The following is a 25488-nucleotide window of genomic DNA, read 5'->3' as shown; positions in this document are numbered from 1 at the left end:
CATACAGGTCTTCATTCTGTTTTAGAAACTTGCAGCTTTCCTTTTGAATTAACAGTTATAAACATATATCCTGTTAATCCGTGTCCAGATAACTGTTATAGAAATTGTATCTTCAGACATTTTAGGGGTTGAAACTAGCCTTTATCAGGATGATCATACATTTCCAACAAAGAATTATTCTGTGTTATGTTTTGAGTTCTCTGTGCTTGCCTAGAAAGAATACTATCATTATTTATGCCATGCATATTCTGACTCTCTGAGGCTGTTTTTTGTTTCCATGTTTTCCCCATGCTCTGGAGGTTTTTCATCGATCAGATAATTTTTTGAGAAGATCTGATTAAGTAATTGATTACCCGTTTTTCTTTTTCGTTTTTGGTTGTTGAGAAGAAGATTCAAACTGAATTTAATGCGAATTGGGGGATAAAACATGATATTCTTCTTTTGAACATGTATTTATTTGAGCCGTTCCTCATTTCCAAGGCATATTAATTTGTTGCAGCAAGTATTTGTTGATTGGATTTTTTTTTTCCTTCCCCTTGGAATTGTGATCTTTCCCACGAGTAGCTATGGTAGTGCTTCTCCATCCACGATTCTATGCCACTACCAGACCAAAATGCAGTCACAAAAAAACAATGGGTTCAAGTGAGGCCACAATTTAACAAGTAGAGTAAACACGTACACAGTGATTTTCAATCACAGAAAACGCTGATGGATCTTACCAAAAACCTACAGAATCTTAAGTGAACCATGATGGGGAGAAGCTAGCCCTGTTTTTTTAATTGTTTGCTTAGAAAGAAAAAGGTAGGCTCAACTCAAAGGCCCACAATTAGCTCTGTGGGCTAGGTTTGGTGCTGTACCGAATGTCCATATATGGCTATGGAATGGCAATTTAGCACCAAGCTAAATGGTATAGATCGAGTATCATCCTCCATTACTTCAAATCAAACCAAGAAAATGAAACTCTCTACGTATCCCTATGCATCAGATTTTATTACAACATGATGTTGTACACCAGGAAACCGGGTAGATTCAATAATGACGAAATGAATAAAGTAGTATGTGCTTCATTCTACAGCAACATTTTATTCTTTATTTGAAAGTTTCCAGACCAGATTTGATCGTTGGATACTTAAGACTCCCAAGCTTAAATCCTACTTCATTATGATGATGCTCTGGTTTCTACCTCTCTGCTGATTAATTAAAAAATCTGCTTCCCAAAAAAGGCTTAAAGGATACTGGGGTGAAGGAAAGCTAGAAAAGGACTCGTTAATTCTTTGGTAATCAGGTCTCCTGCTTTTCTGTACCTTGCTGGCTACAGCCATACATACACCCACCTCACTCCTTCATCAGGAAATCTCTGTTGCAGTAAATTTTTTTTGTTGGAATTTGGATGGCAGCATGCAAGTCATCGAGCTTGTTATTATACAAGGGATGCCCTAGAAGCTAATAATGTTCTCTAGACCGAACCTCCCACTACGCCACCGTGAAGTTCTCATGTCTCAGTGAGCCATCAAACTCTTTTTTCTTTTTTCGAAATGACTATCGTCAAAGGCTAGCTTCCCGGCAGCCAATGTGGAGAGTTAGCTTACATTGCTTGCCAATGGTACCTGTCAAGTTTAACCAGAATATTTACACTTTAGTAGTCATCAAGACTAAAGCCTTAATGTTAATTTGTCCTTTTGGTTAAATCTTCTTGTAATGTTTTTATTTTATGTGTCAATTATAAGCAACGAAGTGAAAGTAGTGTTAGAGAAAATAATAAAGGAATTGCTTACTCTCTCCCACCTAACTTCAATATAAAACCAAATAATTAACTAAAAATTAAAGCAAAGAGTCAGAAAGCGATTTCCGAATCCATCTCAATGTGGAAGAAACAATCATGAATCATGTAATTAGAAGTTTCTTTGTTCATATGTTAAGAAATAGGCAATCAATAGGGACATGAAAAAACTTCTTCCTTTTTTATTAGACTTTGCCATTAGGTAGGTTATCTTTGATGAGAAGTTACAAGAGAAGCTTTGAACTTAAGAAATCACTTGATGTTCTTTATTGAAATCTTAAGCTTCGCGGCCAAAGTTTCGTGTTTGAGGCCATCATTATACTGTTAAGCCTAACAAAAAGCACAGATCATGAGAATCTGTCATCTTCTTTACGATACTTGCAGAGTTGGAAGCATTCTGAATTCTGATTATCTTGTATACAAGCGTATCGTAAGTATCAAGTTGTGCTGAATACCAGCACAGGTTGGTAGTTTGAGCCTGGGGTTTGATTCATTTTAAGAAAATGGGAACAATATTAGTCAGCTATGGCATTGAAAAAGAATTAATGCCATCGATGAAATCGTTTTCCTTTTCCTTGAACCCTTTTTGAGTCTTGAACAAGCAGTCTCCAGGAAGTTGAAAGGGGTTATCTTAGCTGACATTGATATGCTTGATCAGCTTGAAATCCAGGCCTCTCTGTTTTTCATAGCTAGAAGTCCTTGAATATATATATATATATATATATATATATATAGATTTCATCCAAGAATTGCAGCCTAATATCATCTCCATCACATGACCATCATTCTCTTTCCCCTCGAAATATTTTGCTATATATGTGGACTTGGCAAACGTGCTGCTCCATTATTATTTTTTTTCAACAAATTGAATTTTGAACAATGATCTATATTAATAGAAGCAAAGGGGATCAATATTTGATTGTGCATCTCCAATTTTAAATTAATAACCAATTTTACAAACTTATTGTTAAAAAAATTAAAACAACAAGGACCAAAATCTACATAAATAAAAAAAACAAAGCCTTTTCCAGCTACACTATGCAAAAGACATGAAAAACTTCACTTTGATCCCTCAATATTTCTATTTTGCTTATTTGATCTCAAATATTTTAGATTATTTTTATTATGTTTTATGTCTTTGACGTTGAAAGATTAGATTGGAAGTTGCTAGAAAAAGAGAGAAGAGAGAGACATAGTTTGAATGTTCACATTATGGGCATAAAATAAAACCTATTATGGTGTAAAAAGATTTATCTTGAAGAGGAAAATTCAATAGAGATGTTGTTGCTATTTGAGTATTTTTGAAAAAATAGATTAAGCTCCTTAAAGTATTTTTAAATTGAGTTGAATTTTTAATTTTTATAGTAATTATAAAGGGTGTTTTGGCATTAGAAATGAATTTATCAAGATTCTTACAATATTTTGAAAATGTTTTCAAGTGAAAATAAATTAAAAATTGAGATTTTAAAGTAAAAAAACTTAGATTCTAATTTTTCAATTAACAAGATAATTATAAAAGGTAATAATTGACATCACATAATTTATTAAGATGAACAACATATTATCCACTTCGTTAAGAGGACAATATATTATCCACCTATTTTGTTTTTTTCAGGGCTAAAGCCTTTGGCATTTTTTTTAATTGGATTTTAAAATAATATCCTCTTTCTCTCATTTTTTTTTATCTATTTAGTTTAACTATTTTTTAAATGATAATAAATTGTTTGGACTGTTTTTATACATCTAAAAGATAATTGTAATTTATCTTCTTTATCTTCTTTTTAATATATTTTAAAAATAGATTAGTTATATTTATATTATACATTTATATAAACAAAAATTATATGTACGCAACAACTATAGTAAATATTCAAATAAATAAAAAATATATATTAATATTTGCATTTTTATATTTCTTTGATTTCTTGTTAGGAAAATTAACTTGTCACTTTAGTTTTTAAATTAATATTAATGGTTTTTTATTTATTTACAAGTCAATGTATTTCTTAATTCACTGTATTAAAAATATACATCATCTTTCTATTATTCATTTAACAAATTTCATGATTTAAAAAAATACATTTAGAATTATCTTGGAGTATATATAGTGGGGATATATTAGCTAAGTATGTCGATAAAACAGCACCCTCGATTTTAAGTTACAAGTTTAGGTATAAATTAATATTTCAGTATTTCAATAAATAAAATATTTCTGTATTCTCCTCGATCGTCTCTATAATCGTACATTCGTTTGATTATTTAATTAATCATTTTGTGTTTGTCAATTTCTATCTTCCATGCCTCCAGGTGGTGCTGATTGGTAAAAGAGGATGCGATTTTCAAGAGCTTGAACTCCCTAAAATTAAGAATGAAAGCAGCTCGCATAAAGCCTGAAATCAGGCAAAAGCTGCCTTTTAACTCATCCAGTTAATTCACAAAGTTCATGATGGCTGTGCTAGCAGTCATCATTGCGAGCTTGGGACTTGCAAAGGCATGAACTTTCTTCTATGTCAATGGCATTATCAATGAAACAAATGAGTATTAAGATATCGGATCTTCCCCTTTAAAAAAAACTATAGTATATACTTCAGCATGTTATTAGATTTATTCACAATTAATACCCTTATAAATTATGATATATACAATGCTCACACATTGTCAAAAATCATTTCAATCTAAAAATTTAAACTATTATGCGAGGTCTCAAAATATGATTTATATTATTCTCTAACACACTCTCTCAAGTGAAAGTTTTTTGGACTTGAAACTTGCACAGATCTACACTATTTTGTGCTTAATTTTTATCAAATAAATAGAGGTGGTATGAATCGAACTCATGACAATTTGGTCATTAAAACTCTGATATTATTTCAAAGAACCAATTCGAACCAATAACTTAAGCTGATAGGTAAAATCTCAAGATATAATTTATATTATTTTCTAACACATACCGCCCTTAATCTTATCCGTATATGAGAAATGTACAGATATTTCAGCCCGATATCATTCTAGCAACTCAAGCTCTAGCAGCAAGCTGTTTTACTCGAAGCTTGGAAAGGAATTCCTCGAGGAGGATAGGTGCCCTAAGCCCCAGAATTTTCTCATTGCCAGCCTGTATTGTGTGATCGTTAGAACGATAGAAGATACATGTAAATCTCATGAATAAAGCAAAGCAGCTAAGGTGATCTCCATGATGATAGCTCTTCTAATTAGATTCATGAACATTACCCCTTCCATTGACTAGATATAAAGTTACTAAGACCCCTCCAATATTATTCATGTCGGTGTAGTTAGTTTTACCCATCGGATTAAGGTCTCAACGAGCTATCATTACCTAAAGCACATCACTAGAACTTGTCGGGACACCGTTATTTGACCAAGATAGAGACACCATAATCCGACCAACCAATCTTAAAAAGGTACATCCTTTTAGTACTTCCAATGTTTTTACCCCTTTCATTTTTTCATTTTCATGGTTATGATCTTTAATTGTTTCGATTAGATTATAATTAGAACATGTTAATTTGTAGTGCTTTCTTAATTATCTCCTATGCAACAGGCTTACATTTTTGGACCCTTGATCCTTTCCCTAAACTCAGATTTGTTTTAAGAAAAATCAAATTAATTATATATTATAGTTTAAAATATTACAAGGCTTCAAGAGATGGTTTTTATAATTATTATCACTCATCACATGCGAAAACATAGGGAGAATTTGATATAGTTTTTTTTATTAGTAGTTTTATTTAATCCCATGAGATTTAAAATGACGTCAAGTAACTTTGCAGACTAAACACCCGTTAAATTAATTATTATAGCTAGTTGATATGGAAAGTTTAATTTTACTGACTGTTGCTGCTGCTTTTCCCTTTAATCCTTTAATAATGACCTTGTTTGACTTGCCCTTCTTGTTCATGTAAAACAATCAGTAGTTGGGGAACAAAATGTGATGTTTATATATCGTTTGAGATTGGTCAACTGATCACTGGCATCATGGCTAGCTATTTACAAACTACAATCCCATAATTAATTTTGAATCTGGATTAATTTGCAGTAATCTTGGGTCGAGCCAGGTTTTCTATAATTAGCTACGATGTGAAAGTTTAACTGTGTTAATGATTATTTATGGTGATATGATCACAGATTCGTGGGAGTTGAACGTTGCATTAATGATTATTTATGATATGTATCTTGCAAATGTTGAGAAACACACTTTTTATACAAACTTTTTCAGTGCATGCATTAAAGTCCAACACCGATCATCCTGATGAACCTCAACTTCATCAGTAAACATCAATACGGGGTATTAAGCCACCTGGTGTCAAATATTTTGAAACAAACCATGGGTTTCGAGCATTTTATGGAATAGCTATCGCTATATTATTTTTACACTGAGGATACTTTTTTTTATGGTAATCGTGGATATCTGGAACAGCTTATGCACCCTTTAATTAATCCTCTGAGATCCTAAAGTTAAAAATTATGTAAGTCTCCAATGACTCTGAAATTTGAGACGCTCAAACTAGTAACCTTTGAGGAGTAAATTTAAGATCTAACCAGTTAAGCTATCTCCTTTAGGATTCTGAGGATACAACTCTTTCTTGATACTATTCTTTGAGTGAGTAACTATTTTCAAAAATTAAATCATAAAAAAAATCCATCAATTTAAAGTTTTATCAGCAATTGCATACTGGCTTAATTAGTTATCCACACTAGCTATCACCATCTATCACTCTCCTAGTTAAGTAATGCAGAAGTTTATCTCGAAAAAACTACGTTGTTTCCTAGGGTAAGCATTAATTAATTACATCCAATTCAATGTCACGTAGAAGAAGATCACAATTCGCAAGTTGGTCTAATTTCTTACGTGTAGTTCATAATAAACGCCCCAAGTCATGAATTGAAACCTAGCTAATATGATTTGATGATGACCTTAGGTTACTTCCGAAGAACCTCTTGGGAATTGATAGCATGGAAAGATTGGCTCCAAAAAATATATAGCAATGCATTAGTTGGCCCTGACCACGCCATCTTCCAAGACTAGTGGATATCCAGACGCAGACATTTTTGGTTGTCTTAATTAGGTAAAAAAATATATATATTAGAGAGCAGCTTTGTTGCCATTACATTCATCCACCACCTCTACCAAGACTTGTTATACTCGTGTGGTGATTTCGTGTGCATGAGTGTATTATTTTTTTAAAAATATTTTTGTATGAAAATAATTTTTTTATTCTTGATATTATTACATTAAAATCATAAAAAAAAAAATATGGTGCCGTAGCATCTTGTGATGAAAAAATTAAAATGATGAAAGATTTGATTCCGGGCATCTTTGGATTTAGGCATGTTTCGGGCATATACATGGAAATGTATAGCACAGAGGACTGGCAAGGAAATGCACTGAAATGGCACTTTCCTAGCTATACATGGATGTCTCTCTCTTTCGAAGAAAGCACACCAAGGCCATGTTTTCAAGTTATGGCTTTCACTGCAACATTGAGTTCTGGGGTTGGTGGCAGCCCTTAATTTGTATATTAGTTTGCACATATCCACGAAAAGCACCGGAAACCAAGATATTGATTGATCAGATCTTTTATGTACGTTACTCTAGTTGACCCTTGCTAATTGCTTGCCCTTCTTCTCTCTCCTTCAAGATATCTATATCTCCATGACAATATCTCTCTCCAATAATGGAGATAAGCTACGACAGACAGCCAATTTAAGCCTTTTGGAGGGACTCGCTACACCAATGCATGGAAATGGAGGGGCCTGGAATAGCAGCTGGATTATATGCTAGGAAATCAGCATCTCAGATACGACTACAGGCCCCTGGATAATTTTGTTATTAAGACTCTGCCAGAGCTTCAAAAATATCACAATCAAAACCTACCACACCACCCCTCTGATTATAAATTAAGTATACATTTATATATATACACCACGATTCATGCACATTCAATACATTATATACTGATTTATTTATGATGGTGATGGAGTCGAACTTGGTCTGCTGTTAAAAGTTCCTGCAAGGGAAATTGATTTAAAAGTTGTCGAGGTTTTTGCTATATAAACGGTGTGTGTAGATAGCTTAAGCCGGCAAAAAGACAGACATGAAAATAGCATTATAGCTAATATATAATAATGATGGTTAGTTAGACACCAACTAATTAAAGATTATGACCACAAAATTAGTTTTCACTCTTGAACTTGTAAGTAAGTACATTATTTTGAACTGTCCTGAAAACAAATACAGAAAGAAAAAGAGAAGTACACTGAAAACAAGAAGGAACATTGCAGATTAAAATTCAGAGAAGCAATATCAGCTTAGTTTTTTTTTTTTTTTTAATCTGGTTAACCAAAAAGAGAAAAGACAATCTCAAACATTCCTGTACTATCAACATCTCACGTATTTGTTTGGAGAGAAAGAGGGGGGGGGTAAATTAATGAATTTACAGTTCATATCTGGTGGAAGACATCAAAATTTGCTCCTGTTATATCTTCTGACAGCGACGTTAACGGATAGCTATTGAAATCTACTGAATTCTGATGAGTATGGAGCCGTCCAGCTTCATGCCATGGGCTAGGCTTCAATTCTTCTGTCTTGACCCCATTGACTTGGTGATATTGAAACACCGACTCTAACTTATGATCATCAGAATCCCATGATGAGAAAGCTGCTGCATTCTCCACCATATTGTTCATCTGGTATCCTGCATAATTGCTGATGTTTGAACTGTTACTGGAACTTTCCTTTGCCTCGTTCAAGAACATTGAACTCATTCTTGAAGCCGAGTTATCGGAGAAATCCGTCCCACTCATACTTCCATGGTCAAAACTTGTTAAACTTGGCATTGAAGTGAATCCAAAGTTGGAACTTGTTTCAAATTGGTTTTGATCAAGAGATCTAACAGTTGGATGATACACACTTGAAAGGCTTGGATTATACCCAGTAAGATCAATACCGGCAGGGAATTCAAAGTAGGATAAAGGATCATAGGCTTGCTTGTTGAGAAATTGCTCTCTTGAAACTTCTGGTAATCCACTGCTATTGTAAGTAGTATCATTAATGAGAAATGCTGGCTCTTGTGCAGTGAAGTTTGATACGATTGGCAACCCTTTAGACTGTGGTATTTGGAAAGATGCCTTCTCTGTACAATCCTTCTCCTCTTTCACCCCCACTTGACATAGAGGCTTGTGGGTTGTTGGGTCAATACCTTGCTTCATAAGCTTCTTCTTCAGATAGGAATTCCATAAGTTCTTAATCTCATTATCTGTTCTTCCTGGTAACTGTGCAGCAATTTGAGCCCACCTGCAATTAAGAATTCAAAAGAAGTGAGTTTCCATTTCCATTTGTGTATCAAAAGTTGAAGTTTTAGATTTCTTTAGTTGATATAATTATTGGATCAATACACACCTGTTACCCAAAACTTCATGAAGACTGATTATTAGATCCTCCTCTTGCTGAGAGAACATTCCTCTTTTAAGATCAGGTCTCAGGTAGTTTATCCATCTCAACCTGCAACTCTTTCCACACCTTTGCAGACCTGGAAGAATCAAATCAAACAGTACTTAATGTTAAGACTTTACGAAAACCAAGACAAATGAAGCTCGAATATTAAGGGACAAAAATGCCAATAGTATTTGAGGAGTTGTTACCAGCTAGCTTAGGAACAGAACTCCAGCAACCAACACCAAATCTAGTTATATAATTGAGTAGTTTCTCATCTTCTTCAGGTGACCACAAACCTTTCCTTAATTTTTGCTTTAAACAACAAGAATGTCGTCCCATTTCTGCTCAAAAGATTACAGCGATATGACAGTATGTTATCAATGAAAACTCTAAGCAGCTGCAGCAGCCGCTATATAACAAGATGGAAAGGTATAAACGAGGAGTTGGTATACATTTATGCCTAAGTTGTATGAGTGAAAAAGTCAAGAGTTTGTTCAGGTGATTTAAAGAGAATAAGAGGAGCGAGCCATACTTAGGATTGACGTTATAATAGAGAGAGGGGAGGGAGGGAGGGAGGGAAGGAAGATGCAGAGAGAGAAGGGGCTGAGGAAGGTGAAGCAATCAAGTGGTTTTTACGCAAAATCTGGTGCTGCTTTTGCATTGGACCATGGATTGGTTTTTAAGAAATCTCTGTCTCTAAAAATATATAAAGTGTAAGGGAGAGAATTAAATGAGAACAACTCCATAAACGTGTACATTTTTAATAAGAATACACAGTTACACATTTATGCTCTGTAACAAAGATATTATTAGTCTGAATTACGTGGGTGTCTCGTTCCTCAAACCTCATGCGTGGACACTAATTACGTCATGTAACAATTTAATTTTATATCTTTAATTACTATCTTGTAATAGAAAGGACATAATTAAATAGTAGAGAAAAAAAACCTATGTTTTTCGTATTTTTATTTGAAAGAATTGAAAATCTTTATAAAACTATATATCTTGGATATATTTAGTTATATATCTTTACTTTTGTTTCAGCAATGAAAAGGGTTTTTATCTGTTTTTTTTTTTATATTCTTGAGTACTATGGTGAAGCTAGCTATCTCGAATGATATTAATTTGGTGGCTTTTTGGACGTTTTAGGAAGTAATTAATTAGATCCAATTATATTTAATAGATTATATAATTCAATCAAACTTGATTAATCATCTAGAAAAGATGGATATGTAATTATTTACAAAATTTAATGAAAGAAACTTGAAAAAGCTTAAGAAAATATAACTTATGTGACGTGTAATTTTTTTTTTAGCTAGTTAGCTAAATCTATTCATGCAAAGTTATTTCTCTTTTTAGTAAGGACTACCCATAATATCCATGTATTTTGGCTGTTAAGAAATATGATAAATGTTATTTTTTAAAATGTTTTTTATTTGAAAATATATTAAGATAATATTTTTAAAAAAAAAATTATTTTTGATATAAACACATCAAAAGGATCTAAAAATAAAATTTTTTACTAGTGGATGAAAATTAAAAGTTGAAATTTCATCAATTTTTTTTTTAACAAGGTGGCCTAGCTAGGAAAGGACCCGTAAGAAGTTTCCATAGAAGAGGGTGTCCTCACGCTTGCTTGTTAACTACCGTAAGCAGCACTGCATTTAGAAAATCATGCCATTTTAGTACTCCAAATCTTCTTCTTCACTGTTCAAAACCAAAAAGAAAATAAAAAAACAAAACAAAACTTCTTTTTTTTCTTTCCTTTTTTTATTTTTAACTTTTGAACACAAAAAAAAAAAGATTAGAAAGACGGCCGACAACAGTGCATCAAGTGTTGTGGGCCCCACGAATAACATGTTTGACTCTTAAGGAAGGAGCTACTTCCTAGCTAGTGCCAAAGATTTCGGCAAAGAAAATCATCTAGAAAGAAAGAGCAACGTAAGAGAGAAAACGGAGGCAAATGGAAAACATTATTTTCGTTTTTCTTTTTTGGGTGCCATAAATATTAATTAAACATATTAACAAAGAAATTTTAAAAAAATAACATTCACTATTCATCTAACCTATTTTTGCCGTTCATTCACGGTAGAAATGATATTGTTGAAATTGTTTTCATATATATATATATATATATATATATATATATATATAAAACACACACACACTCACACTCTTGTTGCTCATTAATTATGTAATGTTTTTGGACATCTATCTTTCATTTATATAGTGTGTGCAAGGGCGGAGGTATGTTAAGGGTTGGGGTGGGCTGTAGCCCAGGTCAAGATTTTATCAATATTTTTTCACTAGTTTTATAAAAAAACAATTCGTAATTTTCGATTGAGTTATCAAAAAATTCTGAAAATTTGTGTGAAACCTTCTAATATAATGTTTTAACTTGGGTTAAAATTTTAAATTTTTTTGAGAAATTCAGAAATTTGATAAAAAATCACGATTTGACTAGTTTTACGTACGTTATTGGGCATAATTTTCAATTCGACCATCAGATTGAGCTGAAATTTTACGAGGGATCTTAAAATATATTAAATAAAATCTGGTTAAAAGTTTAAGATGAACGAAGCTTGGTAGTGCTAACAAAAAAAAAACCGTCAAATAAAAGCAAAACGACTCATTAGGAGTAAAATGGTTATTTGCCATTAAAAAATAAAACAAATTAGCTCTTCATTCCTTTTATATGTTGCCGACTAGGCAGAAGTAGGAAAAGAAAGAAAAGAAGAGGTTAGAGAGAAATAAAGAAAAATAAGGGAAAAACATAAAAAAAAATCCAAGAAAAAAAAAATAAGAAAAGTGAGAATATTTTTGTAAACTTACAAAATTTAACTTATAAAACACTAATATAAGAAAAAATCAAGTGAAGGAAAGAGGAATTGAGAGAGGGAAAAAATTTAATTACTTTATTTTTCAGTTGACATGAGATTGTTATTTTATCCCGATTGAAGGGTTGTTACAATGTCGATTCAGATTCGATTATAAATAAATTATATTTCATAAAATATCAAAGGATGTAACTTTAATAGTAAATTTATTTTTACTTTCAATTCAATTTTATATATTTTTAAATTTATTTTTTAATATTTTAAATAATATATTTAAATTAAAATTTTACTGTTAACTTTAAAAAATTATCTTCCTCCCGTTGGAGCTGATTAATTGAGTTTACCAAGGGAGAGCATAATTGCATAAATGTAGCCATCAATGGACGTATCAGCCACCGACAGGCACACGTAGGAGAATAGTGGAAAATACGTAGCCAGCCAGACACCTAACCACTACATTTCATGCCCTAACTTTTTTCGTTTGTCTTTTATCCAATTTCACCGTATTTTATTTTATTTTTTATGGAAAAAGAAAAATAAAAAATCAGACCAGACATTCGCAATTAAAAATGGGCCATGAGGATCTTCGGTCACACGTGAAAAACAACTTGTCGAGATGTGGAAGAAAACATCATGTCTTAATATATTAGTTGTATAAATCCAAATAAATAATAATGTTAGTTAACGAGTTGTTTACGAAAAGAAGGTATCCATCAGAAGATCAACTCCTAATTAATTACTCTTAATCAAGAGTGTTTAAGCGTCTAATGTAAACCGCTAATTGTTCCAAGTAAATGTGACAATCAATTTTCGATATTAATGGTTGCTTGTCTAATTATCAATTATTGCTTCATTAAATTTGCTTCAATATCAATAGCCTTATGATTCAATATTTGTTTATTTATTCAAAATAGCTAGTAAATTACTTGTACAATATTTGTTTATTTATTTAGATTAAAAGGAGGAAGCTTTAAGATAGGTTGAAAGGAGTGAAAAAAAGGTGCTCTCAACTTGTTCTATTAAGTACATGTTATGTAGCACTTGAGAAGGAAGGGAGGTAACGAGGCATTCTTTTGATTATCTCACAATGGCTATGTACGTTCACCATCAGATTTAATAGTTTTATCAATAAAAATTTTTATCGGTATTTATACTAACAGTTCATTTGAGATTATTTTATCGATGGGAAAACGTTCGTCAGAAAAATGCTTGTCGGTAATTTCTGATCTGTCAGTAAGTCCATCGTTAATAAATTTACTGATGGCTTTACAGACGGAACATGCATGCAAAAAAAAAAAAGTAAAGATTAAAGTCCTTGGGATAAAATTATTTGCAAATGAAATTATAAAGTGGTTATAATTATAAGATTCCTATTGCATTAAAACATTGTTCTTAAATATTTCTAGTCAATCCTCATTTAAAACTAGATATTAATTTGAACTGTTGAGACTAATACATATTATATTTTTTTCATTTATAGAAGGAAATAGTTGTTTTCATAAGCTGGGGTATAAGAAATATCTAAAACTATTATGTAAGTGATTGTTAGGTGACATATATATTAAACTAACGTGCATGAGAATTCCATATAGAGAGAATATTTGTGTCCATGAAAAGGCTCATGTAATAATTATATAAGTGATTCTTAAACTTGAGATCAATAAGTTATCATATATAAGGAATGTTATGGTTTGATCTTAATTACATGTTGTTTTAATCAATGATAACAAACGAGAAGACATTAGATATAACATGAACTATATAAAAATATTTGAGTGATTAAAGGAGGATTCATCACCCAAAATGAATTAGAAAAAATGTTCAATGTGTTCTCAAATAATATTAATTATGAAATCATTGTGTAAAGTAGAATGAGATTTGAAAAAAGTTTCAAATCTTATTTAAAAATTCAATGACTAGAAGTGTTAAGAACAAACATGATTTGATAGAGCAGACACACTTCATGCTATAATGTTAAAATCATAACATTCTTGATGAGAGGATAATAATTACACCAAAAAACTGCTTATTGAAAGGTTAAGTCAAACCACATATGACTTTTACTTTTCTGATATTTAAGGGATCATGACACGTTGCTAGATGGTGCACTTGATCTTCAAATATAAATCAATTAATTATTAAATTGATAATAAATTAAATTATTTAATTTATTTAATCCTATTTTGATTGGGATTATAATTTATATTTGGGTCGACATATTAAGAATCTAATAGGTCACTAATAATAACTATGGATAAAAAATTAAATCATAATGATTAATCAAGTGAGTCTTGATCGAATAAATTTCTAAAATTATATTGAAATAATATATGTGATATTATTTAAGGAGTAAATTGATATTTTATCATTTATAGGGTTATTAGAATTTCTCTATAAATAGAATCATATGCCTTATATTTTTTAGTAGAGAGAAAAACTAGGTAAGTGATAAGACATGTGTACATAAAAATACCAAAAATAAATATAGAGAATTAGTACTCGAAGGTATAACGATCCATCTCTTTTAAAATAGGTCTTAAGAGATTTTTTATTGGTGGTTCGTGTGGATTATAGTTAGAGATCAAACACTTGGATGATTTGTGGTTTGCGACAACTCAACCTTAAAGAAAATGATCAAACCTTAGAAAGAAAATTTGATCTTCAGATAATTTTTGTATAAATCCTATACGACTTTAAATTATCTAAAAGGGTTCTTAAAACATCAAAAAAATAATAATTAAATTACTGTTTTTATTGCATTCATATGCTTTCATGAAACCCAATAGACCACCCACTTAAACATCATGTTTTACAAGTTGATTGTATGATCATCCAAAATGAAGATAATTATTCTACTTGATTAACCCTAAAAGTAGACTACATGCTATACTTGCATGCTTACTCCTCACGCCATGCAAATTTATATGATTTGTGAGTTTATTAAAGATGCATGAATGATCAAGTATAACTCTAAACTAATCAATTCACTCACAAGCATATAAAGATAGAAAGGGTTCCCATTCTTTCCTTCGAATCTCTCACCATCTTTTACATTTTACGTGCAAACACACACACTACTTCAAAGGTTTCCCTTCACCTATACTAGTACTAACTTAAGCATCAGAGGATCCTCTGAAAGCATCAGAGGATCCTCTGAGCCTGTCAGGAGACTTGTTTGGAAGATGCTTGTAAAGCCCAATTTCAATAGTTATCTTAAACAATTAATTTTTAAAATTCATCAACCAACTATGTAAAGTTATAGAATTCTTTTAAGTTTGCTCTAGAATATATCAAATTTGAGTCAAATAGTATTGAAAAAATGATGGATTTATTAGGACTAATTTTCCTATTTGGATTACTTATCTTCTATCGTCCTGTTAGGGTTTAAAGCGACAAAGGTAATTGGTTTAAAAAAGCTTCAAAACTCTTGTATCATTCTACATTACTATTTTAATTTTACCCTTCCAAGACACTAGCAAAAGAAGTGCTTAAAAGTGAGTGGTGTGAAGCAAAATAGATTGGAAAATTGCAAGTGTAGATTGTAGAGGTTCTAGAAACCAAAAACAAAATGGAAGTTTTAAAATTAAAATTTCTCAATATGAAGAAAATACATTTGCCTGTTCTTTACATATTTTATTTTAAGATAATCTCCATGCCCATCACTATATCAATATTATTTTTATTCACCGTTTATTGTTAGAAAGAGTAATATTATAATCATTTTTAAAATCCCATTGAATAATTTAATCCTTTTTTAGCTGAATTTTATTAGTCAAACGATCAAAAATCCAAGTAGTACTACTTTCACTTATTTCTCGTGCAGTGAGGTGAGAAGTCTAATTCACACTTTAACTCAGAGCACAGAATTTCCTTGCAATTACCAAAGAAAGATGCTTTTTTTTCACTTAAATTTAAGTTGCTTCTAATAAAATTTTGTTTCCAAGTGGAACAGCGATTTCGAGCTTTCATGGCTTGTTTGTTTCACAAAGCTTCTATTTCTATTTTTAAGTGTGTTTTTTAAATATTTTTTAAATATTTTATAATAATTTTGATGTGCTGAAATTAAAAATAAAAAAATCTAAAAACATTTATTTTAGTAAATTTTAAAACAAAAAACTATCTTAAAATATATTTTATACCACAATATCAAATACTTCACTAATTAAATTCTCAAAAGTAGAGGGTTAAAAGTCTTCCCCTATGTTTTTCTTTGTCGAGAAGCTATTCTTCTCATTCTAAAATGACAACTTCAATTATAAATAAATTTCTCAAAATGGAATCATATAACTTTGTCAATCAATAATTTTATATATGCTTTAAATTGGTAGTCTGTCTATTCCTTCTGCAAACGTATCTCTCTTTTAGAATTATTTTTCCTCCAATTTTATGCATTATTCATGAAAAATGAACATAAGATTCTGATTTATGAAAAATAAACAGAAAAATCACGAAGTTAAATTCTCAACCAACTAAATATTAAAAGTCAAAACTTAAAAAAATAATAATTAATAAAAAACCAAAAGATAATTTTATTCATCCTTGGCTAACTTTCTAAACTCGTGATTCGGGTCATATGATCATATTAATTTTGTAGAGTAAAAGGTGAAAAAGAATTACGAAACTTAATTTTCAAATCAACCCAATGCTAAAAGGGAAAATTGAAAAAAATCCAATTAAAAAAACATTGAAAAAGCCTAGTCAATCTAAATTAACTTACTAAACTCGCAACTCAAGTTATAAGATAGGGATAACTCTAAAGAAAAGAAAGCAAAAAACATTATTAAGCTCCATCCTCAACTAATGCAATATTAAAAAATAAAATTAAAAAAAATAAAAAAGATTCTAAACAAAAAATTTTAAAAAAAAAGGTTCATAGTTAATGAAAGGACCATTGTTATTTTGAAAAGAATGGCCATATAAATCGAGAAGAGAGAAAAGAAAGGAAAAAATAAAAACAAATGAGATTTTTGTCGCCTCCACCAACTACACGTGTTGCATCATCGGGATAACCTCGCCGAGACGCTTTCAAAGCCACAAAAGACGTTGCATTCTGACACCGGAAGAAGTCTCATGTGCCGATAAAAAGCAGTTCCTGCACATGAGATCCACATTTCTTAACAATAAAAAAACATTGTTAAATCAAAATTCATTTAAATTTAGTTTAAAAGGATCAAATTGAAAAATAAAAAACTCAGTAACTTCAAAAAAAAGGGCCTGATCATTTTCTACTAGTGCAATTCAGTCCCTGAATTTTTAAATAAAAAAAATTAATAATCAAAACGGAAAATTTATCAAAGCAAAAGAAGAAGAAAATAGAAGTAAAACACGAATCCAGCGAGAGCACAGTGATTCAACAGTATTTTTGCCATGTCATCTAAGTTTAGTTAATTAATTAATAATTAATAGGCATTATGAGATTCCTATGTCAGCATGTGGGCCCATTAGAGTTCAGACAAAAACTAGGCCGTAGCATGACGATGATGTTGAGGCTCGCAAACACCGTATAGTCAAAATCAGAGGCAGTCAAAATCAAGGCTGTAAGTAATTGTGTCAACGATCATCAGTCTGTCTTGGAATTTGTTGCCAAGACAGTAGAGTAGACTACACATCGTCTATTCAGTAATTGTAGTCGAGGTTGACGTGTCCTCGTAAGGTAATGTCATACTGTTACGTAAGGGATTACCCCAATTCTTGGTAAATTTTGATTTGCCTTGTGAGTTTAATTTTATCTTCATTGATTTCTCAGTTTAACCTCAAAACTTAAAAGCTTGCTTCGTATTAATAAAAATAGTAAATCTTTTTTGTTATTTGAAATTTTCATGTAAATTTCAATTTTCTAAAACACAAAATACATGTAAATTTCTATTTTCTTTTAAATTTTTTTTTCATGTAAAATTTTATGTTTCAATACTAAACTTTATTTTTTTATGTTTTAGTTTCTAAATTTTCAAAGAAGAGAGTCGCTAGAAAATAGGAGATTTAATACAAAATAGTGGCCAACCATATTTTGACAATAAAAAAAGTTGATCTTGATGTCAATGGATTCGTTTTGGAGTAAGGGGATTGATAGAGGTGTTTTTTTTTCTCCTTTGAACATAAAAAAGTCTAGCCGCTTATATTTTAAAGGTGAGGATTAGGCCTTGTTTTCATTCATGAGTTCCTAAGGTTACAAAGGTCATAATAAGATACCTTATTACCCCTGCTTCACTCAAAATAACATGACTAGTGCCACTCATCCATCATATTCTCTACCTTATCAGGCTTACCCCACGCCAAAAAAAAAACTAACCACTTTATTACCAAATTTTTTTAACCACAATCCATATTCATACCACCATAATACTCAACATTACTACAATCATCATAATATCTAAAAAAGAAAGTCAAAATAAAGAAAAACAACCACCCATTTCAATACCTTTGAAAGAGGTATACCAACACTTGATCAAGTTGTTCTCATCACTTATAAGACCTTACAACCAACTCACCCATACTGGTACAAGCTTTAGGAGAAATGTAATTACCATTGAAGTGCAGTTGGGAACAATATTGAGGCATGTAGAGTGTTTAAAAAAGATGTCATCATGTTATTCAAGCTAGCATGGTTGGATATTTTTCAATGTAGATGCGAACAATTCTAAGGTAAACATCGATCATCTTTCAAACCTTAACAATATCAATGATGAGGGTGTGAATGCATTGACTTTTATAGACATGACATATGAGGTTCACTCATTTTTTTAAGGTTGAAACTGTGTTAAAAATCTTTCTCTCATGAAAGTTCATTAACATGAAATATTAATACGATTAAAACAAATTGTTAGAGAAATAAAAATGGATTTAAAAAAACACTTGGTTGACATGTTTTTATGTAACCTAATACCTTTTATCCCATAAAAAAATAAAATGAGATTTTCTTGTAGATTATACAATAAAAAGTTGAAGAGTCATAAATGAACTTTAACAAAGTAGTATGAGTTTAACTATCATGAGTGTACTCAGCTTGGGCTCAGGCACATAAAAAAATAGCGAGAATTAATTCTTCATCATTTTGGTTTCAAAATGAGTATAAATAGGGGTTGAATATGAGATACTTTGAAGATTTTTACAGTAACTCTCTAGCCTTCTCTCCTTCCTTTATTTTCTTTATCTATTACCCTTTTCTTTCACTAATATAATGCTTAGGTTCTAGTTTTTTTAGATAGTTTTTAGTTTTAAATTCCTTTGGTTCGTTGTTGTTTAGTAATGTATCTAAACAAGAAGAAGTTATTAGAATCTTAGGAGACTCATTGCATAAGAGTCTTGTTTGCACCATAGAAAGAGTAATAAAACCTTAATGATAGAAGATTGATCCTTGACAACAACAAGTAAGTACCATATATCTACACTTATTTTAAATTAAACAAAAATAGTCTTTATATGTGATAGCATGCATGCTAAGATCTATCATTATTTAAGTTAAATTTTATGTACTCTTTGATATGTTTTGGATAGATGCTAGGTTTCTATTTTCATCCTGATTGCAACTTTCTTTGATTATATAAATTACTATTTTCTTCTCTAATCTAATGCTTAGGTTCGGATTTTTAAAAAGAGTTTTTGAGTTTTAAATTACTTTAGTTTGTTGACATTGTTTAGTAATACACATAGAAAATGAGAATTTTTGGAGACTAATTGCATAAGTGTCATGTTTGCACCAAGTTATGCATAATAAAATCTTAAAGTCAGAGAATTAATCATTGGCAACAGCCAATTATTTTCTACTTTTATTTTTTCTTAATATCTTCAACAAGTAATAAGCATCTTACATCTACACTTGTTTTAAATATGATGGCATGCTATATATGATTTGTTATTATTTAAATTAAATTTTATATACTCTTTGATATACTTATAGTGTATGTTATATTGCATGTTAGGCTTTTGTTTTGATCCTTATTACATGTTTGTTTCTTTGATTATATAAATTGCATGCTATATAAACTAAATAATTGTGATCTTAGTCGATCACATTTAATAATTAGGTTGTTGTAATCTCTTTGCTATATTAATTTAAAAATAACAAGGCAATGGGCACGATTTGATTTTCCTAACTTATGGAAGACACTATATTTTCAAGCTTATGTGAGCTATACTACTGCAGCAGTTGGTGCCACTTGATTATTCCCTCCACTAAGCGTATGTTGTGTAAAAAACCAACATGGGTTCATATTCAAGTGCTTTATGTCTTTGATTAATAATTAGTTTACATCATCATAAATAAATAAAAAAAAAAAAAAACAGGCCCAGGGAATAATGCAGGCTGCCTTCAAATCAATCCGATCAATGACCCTTTTGGGATAATTTGGTAGTTTCCAAAGGATCCATCAATCATTGTCCAATTGTTTAGGATAATTCGGTATTTTAACCTTGCATTAGCATAGTATAAAGACTACATCATATTTGTGTATTTTCATGTTAGTTCTTTTTAGAATTAATAGGTTGTTGGTGATCAATGCTGTCTTTTAACATATTTATGAACATTATAAATATATTCATACCCTTTGAAGCAAAAAATTTAAACCTTGCAACCAAGCGTATTGACGTCATTTCAGGTTGGTTTTTTTTATTATTATTAACAAGTTGGGTCGGGGTGATTTAATTTTTTAATAATTTAAATATTGATTTAAAAAAAAGATTATTGGTGCATTCCACGGATGTGCCAGCATGTGGATAACGCCCACTCTCTTAAGGCGACGTGTGCGCATCGTCCATTGTCCAAACACCACATTTTAAGTCAAAGTTGGAAGTGTTTAACTGGATCTTTCTAACAACGCCACGCGTGCGGTGGTCGAATTAGTGGTTGAGCTCCGGTTGATCTTTTTCTTCTCCTTCCTTTTTTTTCTCTCTTCTTCTTGCCAAAGAATACATATGGAATCCTTATTCTTTTAATTGTTATTTGGATTGTTTTTTTTTTATTATTAATTTGTTTTTTCATTGATTTATAATTTTTCTTTTTTTTTTAAGGTTTGTTTTCTATGGTGTTGGTCCCAGGCTTATGACTAAGGTCACGGATTTTTAAGGTTAACATGGGTTGACTTTGGTTTTTTTAAGGTCCTTTATTTAAATTATTTTTTTTTTAATTTCATCATTGAATATTTGATTTATTGGGAATTGATCTTCATAATTTTTTTTTCGCTTTCCTTTCTATATGGTTGGCAGGTTAACTTGGGTTGACATAAATTTATTATTTAATTGCTTTTTTATTTTTATTTTTTTTCAATTTCATCGTTGAATATTATATTGTTTTATAATTGATCTTCATGATTTTATTTAGTTTACTTTCGATAAGGTTACCCCGATATCATGACTAGGTCAAAGATTTGACATACTAACATAGATGGACTTGGTTCTTTTTTTACTTTTTTTCGTTGTCAATTTTTTTATCAATTTATTTATTGTTGTTATATTTTTTATTCATATTATTTAAATTAGCTTAATTTATTAAACCCATTTGAGTTAATTTCCTAAATTTCAGATTTGTTTTAGTTTTTTTAACACTTGTATTGCCTTAACTTTATATATATATATATATATATATATATATATATATATATATATATATATATATATATATATATATATATATATATATATATATTAGGCCAGTCCAGCGCGGAGCAACCTGCTTGTCGACTAAAAAAATCCAATAAATCTTTTTTTCATAATACTCTGTCTCTCCCCCCCCCTATTTACCCTCGGGGAAATAGAATTTATTTCGTATATATACTGTCTTATCCCTAATTTTGACTTTCATAGTGACAGTTAAGCATCCTCATCATAACTTTTTATTTACTACTATTACTTCCAGGTTCCCTTGGATATCTACCATCCATATGATGCAGGAAATCGTGCAATCTTCGAATACATAGTCTAGAATAATAAAATATCCTGTCTCTCTCTTTTATTTTATTTTATTTTATTTTTACTTATTTATTTTATGAATTAGAAGCCACTTCTAAGTATCATATTTATCCAGCTTTTGATGAATTTAGCTCTCAGTTTGATCGACGATTATCCATCCTTCAGATCATTGAAATTTATTTGATAGTCATCTATGGAAGTGGGGTCATTTCTATAATATTCGTAAATCATTTGTTTCTGACTTTCAGGCTCTATGTGCTTTTAATTTTCTCATGGACTTTATTGTCTGGCTGTACTTCCCTGCTTTTCACCTAGCTGCAATATTTTAGCAGCATGGTGCTTTATTTCAAATTCAAGATCAATATCCATATATATATATATATAAAAGGTTATCACAGACATCTATGCTTAATTGTACAACAATGTTCAAACAATAAAAGCAGCACTCTTAATTACTCAAAGAATCAAAATGATTCACGAACGGCAATGAAGAATTACTTTCTCCATAACTAGGTAAACAATGCGGTGAGATTGTCTTAAATTATATGCAGAAATGAGAAAATAAATATTCATTAACTTAGTCTATAAATAAAATTCTATAGTTATTATATTTTAGGATTAAAGCTTATTTATGAGTGCTCTCACTTTCTATATTTTGAAAGCTAGTGAAAAAAGAGAAAATGTAAGTTTTGGGTTTCTTTGAAATTTTGAATCAGAACAATTTTGTATGATACTATATACTTTTCTATTTTCCCTTAATGAATTTCTCTTATTATTTTTTCCATAGAGTATGTCTAAGTTACCGAACCATGTAAATTACTTGTATGCTCTTGTGTGATTGATTATGCTTGTTATTTTATATTTATCAACTTGTCAAATGATTTGATATTCTAAAGTTGTTTTCATAATAAACTTGTATTAAAGCTTCCTTAGTAATTAGTTGATGGTGAAGTTCGATGAAGAGAAATTTAATGGTAGAAATGATTTCAAGCTATGGCGTATTAACATATGCGTCTTGTTTATTTAAAGCATTGAAAAGGGTAGACATTTTATCTAAGGAGATGGATGATGAGGAGAAAAAAGATCTCATAGAATTGGTACATAATACTATTTAGCTTTGTTTTTCTAATGAGCTTCGAAGAAAGGTTGTTGATGATACTATAGCTGTTGGATTATGGACAAAGTTGAAAACTCTTTACATGATCAAATCCCTAAATAATCAATTATATTTAAAGTATCAGTTGTATACTCTCCGGATGAAAGAATGTGTGCCTATTAAAGACCGACTTGATGAATTCAATAGAGTAATTTTAGATTTACAAAATATTAAACTTAAAGTTGAAGATAAGAACCAAACTTAGAATTTATTATGTTTGTTACCTTCATCTTATAAATGTTTTATTGATAATTTGTTGTATGGACGAGATAGTCTTAGTTCAGAAGATGTAAAAGCTTTTTCGAAGTCTAGGAAGTTGAAAAAACAAGTTTTAGAGAGTCATAATGATGATCATACAAAGAGTTTGGTTTTGAGTGGTAGAACAAATAATAAAGGTTCGGGTACTAGAGGCAGGTCTATATCAAATTCAAAATCTACAAAAATTAAGTGTTTGGTATGTTATAAAGTATGACACTTTCAAAAAAATTGTTATGAGTAGAAAGATATGGGAAGAAAAGAAGAGAGCTATGATGTTACAAATGTTTTTAGTGAAAGGGGAATTTCTAATGATGGTAAAAGTGTTCTAGTTATATTTGTTAGTAGCTCGAGTAATGGATGGATTCTTGACTTGGCTTATACATTTCATATTTATCCTAATAAAAGCTACTACTTATAAAGTTGTTAATAATACTATTTTATTGGGAGACAACAAATGACTTTATGTTATTGGTGTGACTACAATTTAAATTAGAATGTATGATGACATTGTTAGGACATTGGATGTTCGACATATTTTAAAATTAAGAAGAATTGGGTTTTTTTTTTTAGTCTTCTCGATTTTCAAAGTTATTGTTATTATGATAAATATGAAATTACTAGGATTTATAAAGGTACTCTTGTCGTTATGAAAATAAAGTTGGTTAATAGCTTCTATCATCTTCAAAGTTTGACAATTATTGATTCAACTAGTGTATCATATGTGGTTGATTTGAATAACATTTTTACTCAATTATGGAAAACGAACAGGTAAATTGGATTTATGTGATTATTATGTATATAGTAAAAATGTTTTTCAAAATAGGTTTATTGCCTGAAAATGTTTTTCAACTGTTTTGTTATCTAAAACGCATCAAATTAGTATTTTTTAAGTATTTTTTGATAATTTTCATGTATATATAATAAAAAAAAATATTATTTTAATATATTTTTAATTTAAAAACATCATACACTACACTACTAAACCCAAGTATTAGCTTTTCAGTGTGATGGTACGGTATAATACATTGGCTAAACTTTGACTCCAAGTTTCTAACACATGAGCGACCAAGGTTATTTAAATATGTATAAATGCAGGAACATAATATTTCTTGTTGGAAATAGACAGATCAATTTATATATACAACCATATATTAAAAAAAAAAAAAACGATGTGTACTCTATATAGATGCATCAAGTGCTACGATGGTTGCATTTCCTCACGTTAGTACATTAGAATTCATTAGCGTGGTACCAAAATAATACCGAACTATATAGTACTTAAAAAGTGATAGTCCTTTTCACCATGTCTCCATCATCCAACAATAAAGCTTTCTTTTGAAGAGACGATGATCACAAAATGATAGTGAAAGTAAAGCTTTGAAAACCCATTTCTTTCCCTTCATCCTCCCCCCCGAATGATTAGGTCCTCTGCCTGGGTCTCAGCTCTTGCTTGTCTCCATGGAAAAGAATAGAATATCTCTTTGTCCCCAAAATAATTGCTTCTTGGACAACAAAGGGCATGGAAACTTCGTTCTACCTCGTCTTGCATTGAATGCCGAAGGGCTCTTGGCTCTCTGACTCCTTCAAGGCTGTTGATTTACATGCATGAAAATTTCAATTTTCAAGCTTGATCGTATGGAGAATTTATGCACCAAGAGGTTAGGTATGGCATTAAGGTTATTTTAGTGGGATAAATATAATCAAATATATAATTGCCTTTGTTAACTTAAATTTTGGGTCATTAACTACTGTCAACTCCTCTGTTAAGATGTATGAATTTCATGATTCCTTTGGTCCCGCATTGAGACCATCCATGCACCCAAGCCACTAGCTTTTCGAGTCAAAAGTTGCAATTAGAGTGCCTCGAGAAGAAAATCCTTCCATGTCTAATCAAAATTCTAAGAGATAACCCTGATTAAAGTTTCATGTCCCCACTTGATAGCAACTTTCTGATTTGACAACAATTAACCCTTTATCGAGCTCTAGATTATTACCTGCGATAAGTTGCAGGTTCAATCAAATTATTTTTTAATATAAAAATATATTTAGATATTATTAATATATTTTTTAATATAGAAAAATTAAAATTTTACGAGGATTG

General features: G+C 30.5%; 1 protein-coding gene across 1 annotated transcript; it reads right to left on the bottom strand.

Annotated features, from left to right (window-relative positions):
* Window positions 1-7957: 7957 nt before the first annotated feature.
* Window positions 7958-9941, bottom strand: LOC7453795 (transcription factor MYB35). Its single transcript, XM_002321591.4, has 3 exons — window positions 9440-9941; window positions 9198-9327; window positions 7958-9092 (listed from the first exon to the last, which is right to left on the bottom strand). The coding sequence occupies exons 1-3, from the start codon at window positions 9570-9572 to the stop codon at window positions 8240-8242; spliced, it is 1116 nt and encodes a 371-aa protein (XP_002321627.1). The 5' UTR covers window positions 9573-9941; the 3' UTR covers window positions 7958-8239.
* Between the last annotated feature and the right edge of the window lie 15547 nt (window positions 9942-25488).

Source organism: Populus trichocarpa, chromosome 15 (genome assembly GCF_000002775.5).
Source record: "Populus trichocarpa isolate Nisqually-1 chromosome 15, P.trichocarpa_v4.1, whole genome shotgun sequence".
Lineage (NCBI taxonomy): Eukaryota > Viridiplantae > Streptophyta > Magnoliopsida > Malpighiales > Salicaceae > Populus > Populus trichocarpa.
The sequence above is the reverse complement of the archived record's forward strand: the minus strand, read 5'-3'. Positions and strand labels throughout refer to the sequence as shown.

Coding starts and splice junctions, on each gene's coding strand:
- LOC7453795 (XM_002321591.4), bottom strand. CDS start 9,572: ATGGGACGACATTCTTGTTGTTTAAAGCAAAAATTAAGGAAAGGTTTG. Junction 9,328..9,439: donor TTCTGTTCCTAAGCTAGCTG/GTAACAACTCCT, acceptor TGATTCTTCCAG/GTCTGCAAAGGTGTGGAAAG. Junction 9,093..9,197: donor CATGAAGTTTTGGGTAACAG/GTGTGTATTGAT, acceptor TCTTAATTGCAG/GTGGGCTCAAATTGCTGCAC.